This window comes from Carassius carassius, chromosome 43 (genome assembly GCF_963082965.1).
Source record: "Carassius carassius chromosome 43, fCarCar2.1, whole genome shotgun sequence".
Lineage (NCBI taxonomy): Eukaryota > Metazoa > Chordata > Actinopteri > Cypriniformes > Cyprinidae > Carassius > Carassius carassius.
In genome coordinates, this window is record NC_081797.1 from 7,344,208 (window position 1) to 7,358,709 (window position 14,502).

Here is a 14,502-nt window from a genome sequence, read left to right on the forward strand (position 1 = left end):
CTGTTTTTAAATCACTTATTTGCATGGTGGGGAATAAAACAGTCTCAAAACACAATTAAGCCTTTAGAAACTCTATTAAAAACAGAATTAGCTTGAGCTGTTACACATACAGTTTGGCCCATGCATGTATTGAAGTTGAGTAGCAAAAATGTCAACAGAGATCTCACAAAAGCAAAAGAGAATAAATATCGTAGTACTTTAGAAAGGCTAAGGCTATATGATGATTTCCAAGACATTGAAAGTTCCTAGAGACACAGTTCTCAGCCTTATTTCTTAGCTTAAAATGTGTTTTACCAGAAAACCTTTGAGAAGTTGTGGAAGAAAAAGCACAATATCATAAAATGTTTAATCAGAGCAACTGAGAAAAAACCTGCAATGTACAGCCAAAGACTTGCAAGATGACCCGATGAAAAGAGGAAAACCATTTCAATGCAGTGTGTAAGAAGAACACTAGACAAGTAAGGCCTTCATGTTGAGACATCTTGATAAATACCACTCTTGATCAAGAAGAACAAAAAGCCAACTTGAACTTGATAAAATTCATTTGTGTAGACTTGTGGAGCTCTGGAGGAATGTTTTATGGAGTGATGTGACCAAACTGGAACTTTTTGGACCCATGGATCAGCGGTATGTCTGCTGCAAAAAAAGGCAAAGCTCATAAGCAGAAGAACACCATCTCCATCCTCAAACTTGGAGGTGGATCAGTCCTGTTATGTGGTTTCTTTACTGTAGAAGGAAGTGGAAATCATGACTGTATGAAGGACATCATGGATTCTTTGAAGTATCAGGCCATTTTGACAAGAATTGTGATGCCTTTGGTGCAAAGACTGAAGCTGATTCTCAATGGACTTTCCTGCAGGACAGTCATCCCAAAGTACACATTCAAATCTACTACTGCTTGGTTCAGGGATCAGTCACAGAATGTACTTGAGTGACCTGTTCTGTCTCCAGGCTTAATTCTCATTTTAAATATCTGGTTGAATTTGAAAAAGCAGTGGCAATGTGAAAACTAAAGATTATCAGTGATCTGAAAGCTTTTTCAGGTGTGGAATGGGCCAAGACTGTAGTAGAGAGGTGACAGAAGCTTCTAAACACTTACAGACAGCGTTTATTGGTGATTTTAAAGAATAAAAGATTCTGCACAAAGGGGGTTGAATAATTTTGAACATGAATGTTTAGAGACAATTCGAATTTTATCATTATTCATCAATGTTCCATTCTCAGAATCACTCAAAAGTGTATTAACAAACTTTCTCTAATACTTTACTGATGCCTTTGTTAAATTGATTTCATAAAATGTTATCCTCCACAGCAAATTGTCTTTCAAGTCAAGGGGGTTGAATAATTTTGAACACAACTGTATATATATATATATATATATATATATATATATTCACATGAATGTATAATGCACTGTGTGAACATCTACATTGTCAAGTGTTTTCAGATGATTTGCACACAACAAACTTGCCAGCAGAAGTACAGTTGTATTGTTTCTGTTTGTTTTATTGTGTAACTGTCTGTCAACCAGGAACAGAAACGGGAACTGAAAATAAACTTTCGGTAGATGATTATAATATGCAACCTAAACAAAGCCAAACAAAAGATCGAAAAGATATCACATGAATACTGAAATACTGATTGCAGTCGTAAACGACCAAACGCCTTGGGAAGCCCCTGTTTTGTGTATCATTCCGTAATCCACTGGTGTGAAATATGAGCTTGTGTATATTAAGTGTGCTTGGATGAGTGTGTGGATCCGGCCGATGTGAGGATTCAAACAATTGCACAGTGAGGAATCATTCATCAGGCCAGCTGACGCAACAACAGATTCCCGGCTGTCATGTGACTCAAGCTTGTCCTCTAAATTCTGTGTCCATGTAGGAGGTGTGGTGAGAGCTGGACCGTAGGCACAGAGAGATAAGGCCAACAAAGGCTAAACAGGCTCTGTGATGTCATAATAAGCACAGGCTTATCTTTTATAAACAGCCTTGGCCTTAAATAGCCAATTCAGCAAAACATCTGAAAGCTCAGTTACCTATTCATGCAAAGTTCAGCACTCTGAGTAAAAAGAGAAAAGACAATTGTAGGTTTTATCTGGTACCTGAGCACATGTTGGTATCGTTTTGTATTTCCTGCAGATTTAGATCAAGTTGCTGTTGACCTTAGATGTAGTGTTTTCTTTAGATCTCTTCTTTAATAAGTACTCTATGGTTATTATGCCAAATAACAAAAAAACAAACAAATTCCAAGAGCTGACTTGTCTGTTGAGGGAGAGGGCGATCTGTGTAATGACTCCCCAAGCTCTGGCATTTGTGGCAGCTGGCACTGGGCACCTGGACCGGCCTTGAAACTGGAGCAACCCGCGGGCATCTTCTTGCCCAGTGCATCAGGGAGCCTGTACTGCCAGCAGTCTTCCATAAGTAAAATTAAGCGCTTTATATTTAAAAAGAAAATATATATTTCCAATGTGGAAACTGGGAATGCCAACTGGGAATTTGCTGGTATTCGTACATGTTGCATGGCACATATAAGATGATATTCATGGAAAATGACGCATTGGATTCTTCTTTGGGATAGTTTACCCAGAATGTTGTTCCAAACCCGTAAAATGTTCTTTTATACACAAAATAAGATTGTAACAAAGTTCATAGTACAGGGAAGAAGGAGAGGGGAACCAGCAAACATTTTATACAGAATTTAATAACAAAATAAACACAAACTGAAAATAGCGCGACAGCCCCTCACGGCCGACTGAAAATCAAAAGGTCTGGTCCTGTTTCGTCCTTCACTGTTGTCTCTCACAGTGAACTTACTTGTTCATTACAGTACTTACTTGTTGCTTTTTATTCTTCCGGAGCTCCTCCATGGTCCTCGAGACTGGTGAGTGGTGCAGGTGTCGCTCATTATCATTCACTCCACCGGCTTCGCTCCGCTCCCATGGCCCCGCCTCACTCGTCACAAAGATATTTTGAGAAATCTTTTAGCTGCTTTTCTCCATTCAGTGAAATTCAGTAGGGACCAATTCAACAATGAACTTTTTAAGACAAAGAAACTGGCACATTTTTTATTTTTAGTTTCTGTGTTTATTACTCCTGCAGGACACAGATAAATGCAGGCAGGTTTAGAAAACCACGAGGGTACGTAAATGATGACAGAATTTTGGATGGGTGGTATAAATATGCCATACTGTATCCCCCTCTACAGCCCAAGACTGGTTTCCCACTGAAGCTAAGCAGGGTTGAGCCTGGTCAGTACCTGGATGGGAGACCACCTGGGAAACTAGGTTGCTGCTGGAAGAGGTGCTAGTGAGGCCAGCAGGGGATGCTCACCCTGTGGTCTGTGTGGGTCCTAATGCCCCAGTATAGTGACTGGGACACTATACTGTCAACAAGCAGCGTCTTTCGGATGGGACATTAAACCGAGGTCTTGACTCTCTGTGGTCATTAAAAATCCCATGGTACTTCTCTTAAAGTGTAGGGGTGTAACCACGGTGTCCTGGCCAAATTGCCCCTTGGTCTTTGTCAATCATGGCCTCCTAATAATCCCCAACCACTTGATTGACTCTATCTCTCTCTCCTCTCCACCTGGTGTGCGGTGAGTGCACTGGCGCCGTTGTCCTGTGGCTGCCGTCGCATCATCCAAGTGGATGCTGCACACTGGTGGTGGATGAGGAGAGACCCCCCGACATGATTGTAAAGCACTTTGGGTGTACAACAATAAAAAATAAAGCACTATATAAATGCATCATTCATTCATTCATTCAAATATTTCTGGAATTTGAATATTATATATTTTCAAAAGTGCTTCATTTTCTGTGTTGTGGCCTAGTATTGTACATTGAGCCATAGCGCAAGTAAAGAAATATAAATAAATAAACATAAAATTAAATGCATATTCCATATTTGTATATTTATTTTTATCTATATTTATTTTTGTCGTTTATTTATTTGTTTTAGTGATGATTTTGTATGTTAATTTGCGGGCGTCAGCAAAATGTATTTAATTATTTATTAATAAAGTGTGCTAATAAAGTGTACTTCCAGTCCACTGTGTAATATACACACATTAAATAAAATTAAATACAATTAATTAATGTTTAGAATGACCTGAGGGGGGAGATTTTTGTTTATTTGTTCTTATGTTTTTATCATTTCTATTTATATTTTTTGTTTATTTGTTAATTTGTGGATGTCAGCAAAAATCTACTTAATTATTGTTATTTATAATAATAATAATAATAAAAATAAAAAGAGCATGTTCATGGGTTAAGATACTTGTAAGAAATAAAAATCATACAGGATTGGAACAACATGAGGGTGAGGAAATGAGTAAAAGTTAGTAAATAAAAATTGCTAAAAAATGTTTTACTAAACTTTCCTTAAACATGTAGAAACCTTATGTATGATACCACTGTTTAAAATAAATTCTATGGTAACACCAGTGTTTTGAGGCTTGAGTATGACAATTCTAACATGGGTTTGGGATACAAGTTACTTGAGTCCAGTATTTTCAATATAGTTTCATGTCCACTCTTGTGTTTCCAATTATCAGACTGTGTAGTGATCCTGATCTGCCGTTCTTTCCTGTGCCAGATCACTTCACCACAGCTTCAAATTGGTTGTTGGATCCTCAGTGGGCCGATTAACTGAGGGCAGTCTCATTCTCAGCCTCTCATTAACCAGCAAGAACAATCCTTCCTCTGTATCTGTTGCTTTCACAGAGAGCCTCATTCAAGCTTCCTGAACTTTCTAAAACAGCACTGTAATCTGTCTTTAAGAAAAACGCCTTCAAATGCGTTCACTTCTTTCACTCAGGAAACCTCTCTGCCTGATTTTTTTTGTCCTCGTTGTAAATCATCTATTGAAATTTTGTTTGCACAAGTTTGTCAGGAGATTCTGTTGACAGAGGTCGAGGGAATTGTGGGGGTGGGCCTAGTTCGAGGGCTTTGCCGGCTCTCATTGGTTCTGAAGTGGCAGGGGGTGGAGCTTAGAGCTTCAGAGCCCCTATGAAGCAGTCAGTGTGGCACTTTCCTGAAGCAGCATTATTAGAAATATGCATTAGATAATAGTGTTTTTTTTAAAGGACAAGGAAAGAGATTGAGCTAAGATCACAAACTTAACTAAACTATTTATTTTCCTATAGAACCTGGACCACAAGACACACTTTTGCACTTTGCTGCAAAGCGTGGACTACGCAAGGTAGCACTATTTCTCCTCCAGCAACCCGGGGGAAAAGAGGCCCTCCGACTTCCCAACAAACAGGGTCGTACACCAGCCAGGGTCGCCCAGAAGAGAGGCCATACGCAGCTCCAGAAACTGCTGACGGAGTAAGTATGCAAGAAAATTATATATTTAACCAGGATTTTTGGTTCCTTTTTTAGCAACCGTTTTGATTCCATGGCCCACCATTGTTGAAAACAATAATATATTTCTGATACTTCTGCAATAATGACAATGCGGGTTATATTGAGAGTTTGTATTTACACAAAGAGTGCCAATATACAGTACAGACCAAAAGCCTGCATTTACTTGATCAAAAATACAGAAAAAAAATAATATTGTGATATATTATTACAATTTAAAATAATTGTTTTTAAACTTATTATACTTTAAATTATCATTTATTTGTGTGATGCAAAGCTGAATTTTTAGGATCATTATCACATGATCCTTTAGAAATCATTCTAATATGATGATTCATTATCAAAGTTGGAAACAGTTCTGCTGCTTAATATTTTTTTTTTAATTTTTTGTAATGTTGTTTAAATAGTATTTTTGCCTTGTTCTGTTTTAAAACTAATACAAACATAATAATACAGCCTTTGTCATTATGGTCCCTCTGAAAATCTTGATCTATGAAATCTGACCAGATTAATGTCAAGAAACAGGCTGTTATAAGCTGCAGACTTTATCAAACAGAACGGATGTTGTGACCTTTGAAATGCCTTAAACAAATACAGCTTTATCGTATTTGTTGCTTTCAAACATAAAAAGTTAAGTCACACTTGTAAAGGTAAAGCTGCAAATGTCATTATTTTTCAGATGTCCCATAACCCCCCCCCCCCCCCCCCCCCCGTCTTGCACTGGACAACCACACAGATCCGTTCAGGCAATGTTTGTGTTGGGCTGATATGGATTCCCAAAAAGAGCAAGAGTCCGATTTATAATAATAAAGCTATTATTTTATAATGTGAATGAGGCAAGATTTAGTGTTGTGTTCTGAAGAATGTGAATGTGTTGTGTTCTCAAGATTTAGTGTTGTGTTCTGGGGGAGATAAGAGCAAAGCACAAGGACAGGCCATGTGGCTCTGAGCTCTGTGTAAACAGTTAAAGCCACATAAGCTTTTTAAAGCAAGCCTTTGCAGTCTGCAACAGAAACCTGCTTCAAACCAGCAAGATCCTGTCTGCAGATTTACTCAGTAAAGTGGCATTACCTGTGCGTGTGTAACAGAGACATTTACTTTTTATCAGCTTCCTCCAGCCATTGCTCTTCACAGTCTATGGCTAGCAAACCTACGTGGGACAGATTCCATATGTTCCCCTACTTGACTATTCTAAAACAGGGCACCAAGGCAGTCTGTGTACTCCTCAGGGTTGAAAACTAAACGCATGAGAGGGCTATGCATGTTTTGATCCTGTTTTATATCTCTTTTTGAATTTAATTTGAGACATACCTGTGACCTCACATCTGTTAAATTAGGTTTGAATTCAAGCCTATATATGAAAGTTAGGCTAAATAATTGTATTAATACATGAGAGACGTGACACTCTTGGAACCATTTCCTGTTAGCGGTGTCACCCAGACTGATGTCTACCGGGTCACTGGATGCCCAGCTTTGGTAAAGCCAGTGAAATGTGATCACAGACAGAAGGATAGAGGAGAGACCAGAGCTAGTGTGTGATCTGTGCTATTTTGATTCAAGGGTCTGTTATAGAAGGCCGTTAAGTGTTTTGGTTAAGTTCCTCATTTAAAGCAAGTTAACTGAACCATGGCACACCCTTAGATGTTGCCTCAAAGCTCATGATATTTTGTTAGTGGTTTCTTTAAGATATTTTGATGTACTTATGTCATAACTTTCTATAAAGTCAAACATTTATGCATAGTGATCTGTTATAATACATTATATTACCTGCCTATTTAGGTTTCACCTTCAGAGTATAATGCATAAGATATAATACATGATCAACACATTTTATGTGTTATCAAGTAAAAGTATTGTAATGTATTATAACTGGTTTCAATTATATATGAGTTTGTGTATGTATATGTAAATACATCTAAATAACATTGTTATAATGTTAACATTTTAAGCTGTTATGTTGTGTAGAAGGCAAACAGCAGATATACATGATGATTTATTCAGCCCTCCAATCCTTCATAGTTTAGCCTTTAACGTCTTTCATTTGGCTAATGCTCAGGCTGCCTAAAATATTCCTCTCAGGTCCGCAATACCTTAAGAGCTTCTCCTTTACAATTTGCACTCTTTACTTTTGCTTTACTCTTTTTTTTTTTTTTTTGCTGTGAGTGATGTCACAGGGTTGCTATGGATACCTTTTTGGACCTTAGATACACAGCAGGTGAAAACAGCTCCTGTTGTTACCCACGTGTCAGAGCCCTGGGGACAATCTGAGCTACTTACATGCACAAAAACACAAACAGTTGCACATTTTCTCTTTTGAAAGCTTGAAGCGTTTTGGGGTTGACCAGGGTGAGTCCACCTTAGTAGTTTACTATTACTAAGATACATAATGTTATGTTTTAAATCTATTTAAATCTAACTTTAATTTCACCTTTTATTTAGTCACGCTGTTTTTCTCTCCCCGCAAAAGAAAAAAAGCAGAACAGGTTTTTACACTGAGAGTGAGTGGTTTTCATATCTTTGTCTAAAGAGAGAATGAAATTCTTGTTGTCTGAGCTCATTGCAGCATTGTGCTGGATGTAAACCTGTTTTGAGTTTGGCTGTGTTGTTTAAATGAGTGAAAAATTTCACACTTGACAATGTGTTCAATGGGTAACCACAATCAGTATTGTGTATAACTTCACATCCTCTGTAGGTGTGCTGGGTGTGGCCTTGCTGATTCAGTGCCTCGAGACTGGGCATTCTCAAAGTTTGCTATGTTTGTGTTGGGCAGGGTTGACAACCTGCCTGAGTTGGAGACGAAAACGTCCAAGTGGCGTTACCCGGAAGGCAGAGTTCTGCGACACCACCCCAAGCTAAACACTTACACCCTGACGCTAGAGGATGTGCCAGGGAGTTCCCCACCTAACCTTCAGTTTGATGTGGAGGAGCTCCAACGCCTCATGCAGTCACATCAGAAGGTGAGTCAGTGATTTCGGAGTCCTCTATTTTCTTGCTCTGTCACTTTAAGATCACAGTGATATTTCCAGCTGGGTACGATCAGCGCGGATTAGGACTCTGCAGGAGGTAGCTATCTGTGACTAAAGGAAGTCACTAAATGCAGATCACAAACTTGACTGTCTCTGTGCACACACCATTGCTCTGTTTCTCTCTGTGAATGTTTAATGTCAGTTTTAATGAGGGCTGTTTAAGGCGTGCTGCTTTATTTAATAGCTGTTTTTGAACTTTGTTTATTCAGGAAGATCCTCCGCCACAGCGTAAGCCAGCACTGCTGATTCTTAACAGAAACTCATGTGATAAAACAGACTGCCTAGCACCCAATTCTCTGGAGCCTGAGCATCAGGGACCCAACTCTGAACAAGAAGAAACCTGCAAATTGAACCACTCTGCCATTGAGGATGGATTGTGTATTCGTCAAAACGGCACAGGAGATCATGTCCAAATGCGGGGCGGGGAGGTGGAGCTTGACAAGCCAGCTGTAGGGGATACTGGGAAGGCGTCCGATAAGGCTGACTGTTCACAGCAGCGGGTAGAAGGCAATTCTGTGACTTTCAGTGCCCCTTCCTGTGGAAACCAGAGGGAGGAAGCTGATATAGAGCTCTGCATAATCAGTGCCAAACAGGGAGCTGCTTCACAGCCTGATAAAGGGGACCAAGAAGAGCAGGAGGCTTGCCAGAGGAGTTTAGAGACTGAAACGGACAGTAACTCTCAATCTGGAAATCTTGAGTCCCAAGACATGGGCCATACACAATCTCAGGGTCTCCTCCCTACGGAAACTAGTCAGCCCTCACAAAGAGAGGAAGAGAGTGAGGGGAGTACAGATCTTAGTTGGCAAGGGGACTTACCAGAGGAAAAGGAAGGGGAGACAAGTAGCAGCCAGAAAATAGGTTTAAACTCTTCAGCACTTTCTTCCCATGATCCAGAGGAAAACAGTCAGCATGACGACAAGATTGAGACTAAGCTGTCTACAGAATGTTTGGTGGGAACAGATGAAGTTAAATTGACTTTAATTCAAGTAAATTCTGAGGTTACCTCATCTGTACGAATAGACAAAACTGTTATTTCTGATGGCATTGATAAGACACATGGTAGCCTAGAGACAGAGACAGGAAATCTTATTGAAGGCAACACTGAGTCAGTTTCTGGTTTGGTCACAGACGACGCTAGCATAAAGCAGAACTCTGGATGTAGTATTTCAGAGGGTGATCCTTTGGAATTGTTAATTCTCCTGCCAAACATGGCACCAGGACCGGTGCATAAGGTTCGACGAGGGCTCTCGCCTGTTACTGAGACTTCCTATCATGAAGGTCCAGCTGTGGAGCCATTTTCTGAAAATACAGAACGTTTTCAACAGCCACACCAAGTTACACAATCTTCAGAAGCTGTATTAGAATGTCAGGAGATTTTGTCGAATGACAAAGACTGTGACATCAGTGCAAAAACAGGGAATTCTGTTGGCGTCACTGCAGAAATTTCGTTTTGCCAGATTGATGGGTCTCTACCTGATGGAAGCAAGGTGGAGGTAGCCCTGAAAGAGAGTATAAACAACCCTAAGGAGATCTTTGAAGAGCCAGAATCAGTTAAGGACAATTTTGACTCTAATTTGGATGACAAATCACAAACTTATGATGAATTTTCTCTGCCTATTGATTCTGAAACCTTTATGGTAAGTGATTTACAACAGGATGTGTCTACAGTACTGCCTTCTGAACATTGTGGAGCTGATATACTCGTAGGAACTCCTTTCAAAGAGTTATCTGAAACGTTTGTTCAGCCAGATTCTATATCCAAACTGGTTGAGCAGATTCCTGAGGAATATTCTGGAGATACCACAAATGAAAATCAAATTTGTGAACCAGGGGAACCATCGGTTCTAGTGTCCACTTTGCAGGGGGAACCGGGATTTAAGGATGTTGATCCAGATGAACCTCTACAGGAAACGGAAATTGACTCTACTTCACAGGACACAATCAACGAGCTCCCTGATCCATCGGAAATCACACACAATGATTGTCCTGAATCCAAATCACAGTTCCAGCTCCCTGAATCCTCCAAGGAGAGTGCAAACACACCACCAGAACCCACTGCTGAATGTGTGAATGACCTAGAGCTGTCTTGTGCCTCACTCCTAACCGAAAGCCAAGGTGACAGACCTGTTGAGACACCCTTCACTGATGGAGTAAAGATCTCTGCTGTAATTCCTGGTGGGAATGAATGTGTTGACATGACTATCGATATGTGTGAGACGACTGTCTCAGGGGACAGCCCCTGCTCTCTCATAGACACCACGAGTGGTTCAGCTCTAGAGAGCTCCTCCATGTCTGACCCACTCAATGCCTCATCCTCAACAGCTGAGGTCACTTCCCCTTTGGATATTAATAGTGGATTGCTCCAGGGTTTGAAACACACTTCCCCAGTGGATATAGACAATGGTTTGTCTGAGGAACTGCAGCCTTCAGAAACACCTGAAAGCCTGAATGGATTACATCAAGATATGCCTGATTGTTTGATGGAGCACAGTGAAACACTTCAGAAGTGTGCTGAGGAACCACATGTTGAAAAAATGACAGGTAATGCATTTTTATTTTTCATTCTAGCAGTGCTGACATAGCTAGTGTAAGCAAGTATTTTAGGGAGTCTGATGCTAAAAGATAATGCTACTTTTTACTGTCATCCTGTGTAACAGTTGTTTGAAAGTCTGAAACTTTGTCCTGCCACTAAATGAAGCGTCATGCCATTCCAGGCAGACTGTTTACAGCTGAAGCTAGTTTGTCATTAGCTTCATTGTATTCTAACACATGCGTGTGTGTATGCATGAGAATACAATGATGCCTTAAAAACTATCTTCTATGGACATAACATTGAGTTATTCTTACTTAGGTCAATATTCCCATTTTGTCTGTAATGTTATTTTTAGTAATGTTTAAGCAAATTTCTGCCATTGATCAGCGATTTAGGTTTCCATCTGGAAGGGAAAACCTTCTTTGTCATTCAGGTAACAGTGTTAATAGGGAGTGTTTGCAAATTATGTGTGTATTAGCAGCACATTGTATCATGGCAACTTGATGTCACCTCTGCCTCACATCATAGAATGAAATCAGTTGAAAGATTGTCTTGTGAACATTTCTTTTACAAGGTAGACGCCCAGCTCTCTTCCACATGTATGAGAGTTCAGCATTGTTCTACTAATAGCTGCTTACTGTATGTGTTTTATCACATTCACAGAGCTGCTGAGCTATGTTGGAAAGGAGGAAAAAGTAATTTCCTTTTATCAAAACTATAGGTTTAATAACATATCTGAATGGTTGTATCATGATTTTTTCATTTATAAGTAAACAAATAAACCTGCGCCACTGAAATGTTTGTATATTTCCTCAAAACGTATTTAAATGAAGTGATTTGTTGTTTGTACATGCCCCATCGTCTACAGTAAGTTTGACAAAATGGCAACTGAAAAGTGCTTCAGCTTTTTCAGTTCCAAATTCTAAATGTCCTCTGTTTTGATTCCACTTCACAGATGATGGCACTTTACCAGAGGATGAGGTGGACGGACACCAAGACTCCTCAGCAGACATAGCGAATTCTGAAGCGGTGAGTATTCTTTGGCAATTATCCTCAACCTGCCATCCACTAAATAAATCATTAACATTTAGACCTCTTAGTATGATTCACTCATAGTTTGCTTCCAGCCACCCTGAATTCTCAGTAGCTAGGAGGGTGGTAGATTCCTGAAAGGCTCCACAGAGCAGAAATTCAGGGACGTTTTCAACCTGACCTTCTGTCGTAAATCTGATTTTTTTTTTTGCCTGGTTGCTGAAAGTGCCTCAGCGTTCGGACGCAGGTCTGAGTTACAAGTGTTGAACTGTGTCACACAAGGTCAAACTGGCAGATATGAGAACACTGCCATCCTACAGCTCACACTGTGGTTTTGTGTGTGTGTGCTGTCCTTGTTCTCAAAGAAAAGATGACATCACCCTGAACACCTTTTTTTTCCCAGTTGTGTGTCAGAGGGATGATATCATTGGCGAGAAAACAGAGGGAGGAAGGGAAGATGTGTTAGCTTGCGTGTATATGTGGGCCAGTAAGAGTGATAAAGTTAGACGTATGTCTTTGGAAGTTTCTGATTCGAAAGAAATTCAGTTGTTGATTTTGTCATCTTTTGTGGGAATCCATATTGTTTTGACTTCTTCCTGTGCCTCCCAGTTTGTATTGGAGTACCTGATAGGATCTAAAATTATTGTTGAGGAGGTGAAAGATAAAGTTATAACTGGTACAGTATATAAAGGCCTATTCACACCAAAAATGATAACTATAACTGTAATGATAACTGCAGCTATGAAGTTTTAATAATAATTCTCGAAAACGGGAAATGAGAATATGGAAGTCCACACCACAGCTATAACAATATCAGGGGAATAACTTTGAGATGTTTTTTTTTTCAAATGAATGATAAAATCTGGTCACAATTCACCCGACTTTAAAGAGCTTGGCATATAACAAAACTGCAGTGCATACAATAAAAAGAATACTTTCATCTGATGGTGTGGATACTATCGCTATAGTTATCATTTTTAGTGTAGATGGGCCATAAAGCAATGGAAACTGACATGTGTTTGCTAGCATGTTGCGACTAGTATCAATTGTTTTGATTGTGGTGCACTCTAGCATGAGTGATGAAATCTTTTTCTTGTACATGATATAACTGTGACATAATGGGTTTTTATTCAGTCTTGTTTGTTTTCAAACCAATTAACAGAGAATGCTAAATATCTTTTTGTTAAACCTTTAGCTGGCTTTAGCTGCATTCTTCCAGTTTAATTTGAATCTAGGTCCTATAAGAACAACAACAAAAAGTATATGAATTAGGCTACCCAGGTAGTGACTGTCTTATCCTTTGTGTTTAAATTTTTTTTTTTACCCCCCTCTGACCTCTTTTGTCAAGGTAGCTTCTTCGGTCTCTGTTGCCTCTGAAATCAAGCTACATTTACACTTATCTGCTGTCTGGTATGCAGACTTGGACGGCATCATGAGGTTGTGTAGCTACGTTGTCAGCATTTGAAAGAAATTACACTCTGGAACATTCTATCTTGAGAGACTCTTGAGATAAGAGCAGAGGCCACATTTACAGAGCATCCCAATTTTGACTAGCATGCTAACTTTATCTTTGCTGGTCCAATACAAACCACTAGAACGCCAGGGTCTTATTAGCAGTGCTTGCTAAAGCAGTATTACAATTTGCATGTTTTTTCCCCCTTATATTTTAACAGTTGTTGTCATTCTGTCAGTTAATTTTTGAAAATTGAATCTGGGGTTGCTTCATTCAATCTAATTTGTCACGCTAACAAATATTTAGTATTTTTTCACATCAGAAAAGCTCAGCCTTCAAATATTTCTTACCTTTGGAGGTAGTTGATAAACGAATTCCTCAATGCAGTTGCTTCCAACAGAGGGCAGTGTGAAATCCAAGTTATTTTTCGAAGAGGCTGAAGAGAGACGATTGTAATAATTAGCATGAGGGTATTTACTTTTTTTAATAACCTGGGCGAATGATTAATTGACAATAAAACCAGAAACATGCTTTATGAACATAAATGGATTCATTTTTGATTTCATACTATCTTTGAATGTTTTCCATCCTGCACTTATGATGGGTAATGGGGTGGTTTGGCTGTTTTAAGCTTATTATCTTGTGGCTTCTAGGGCGCTGTGGCTCCCCCTTGTGTTAGGATGAGATATAACACCTTCCAGATGTGCACAGAGCTGTAAAGTAGTCTACATATGTGTTATAGAGTGGGACAAGGGCAAATAAGCGTAGACTGTGGTCTCAATATGCCACCAGCAGCATGAGAGCTGTTTAATATCTCCTAACATAGCCTTCTTCACCTCTTTTCATCTGTCCTCATGCAGTAGGCCACATGCATTGTGGGAATCCCTTTAAAGGAGTTCCTTTTTCACTAAACATCCAAACTAATAAACCACACAAGCCCGCCCCTGGGAAACAGAGGCCTTAGCGCGCACAACAAACACGCACGCAAATCCAACATCTAGTGTGTTGGAAAAAGGAACAAGACTGCCTCTCAAGTGCTGGAATGTGAAGTGTAAGAATGGCGTGATGTTGAAGAAAAGCAAAGGGCTGGTGT

At 39.6% G+C, this 14,502-nt stretch overlaps 1 protein-coding gene across 10 annotated transcripts in view; it reads left to right on the forward strand.

Moving 5' to 3' along the window:
• akap13 (A-kinase anchoring protein 13) overlaps positions 1–14,502 on the forward strand; it is a 93,344-nt gene that overhangs the window by 34,078 nt on the left and 44,764 nt on the right. For all 10 annotated transcript variants that reach the window (XM_059535831.1, XM_059535835.1, XM_059535832.1 and 7 more), the window contains exons 5-8: positions 5,146–5,329; positions 8,136–8,322; positions 8,601–10,932; positions 11,880–11,953. In XM_059535831.1, coding sequence (XP_059391814.1) covers positions 5,146–5,329; positions 8,136–8,322; positions 8,601–10,932; positions 11,880–11,953 — 2,777 coding nt within the window. The remainder of the gene's footprint in view (positions 1–5,145; positions 5,330–8,135; positions 8,323–8,600; positions 10,933–11,879; positions 11,954–14,502) is intronic.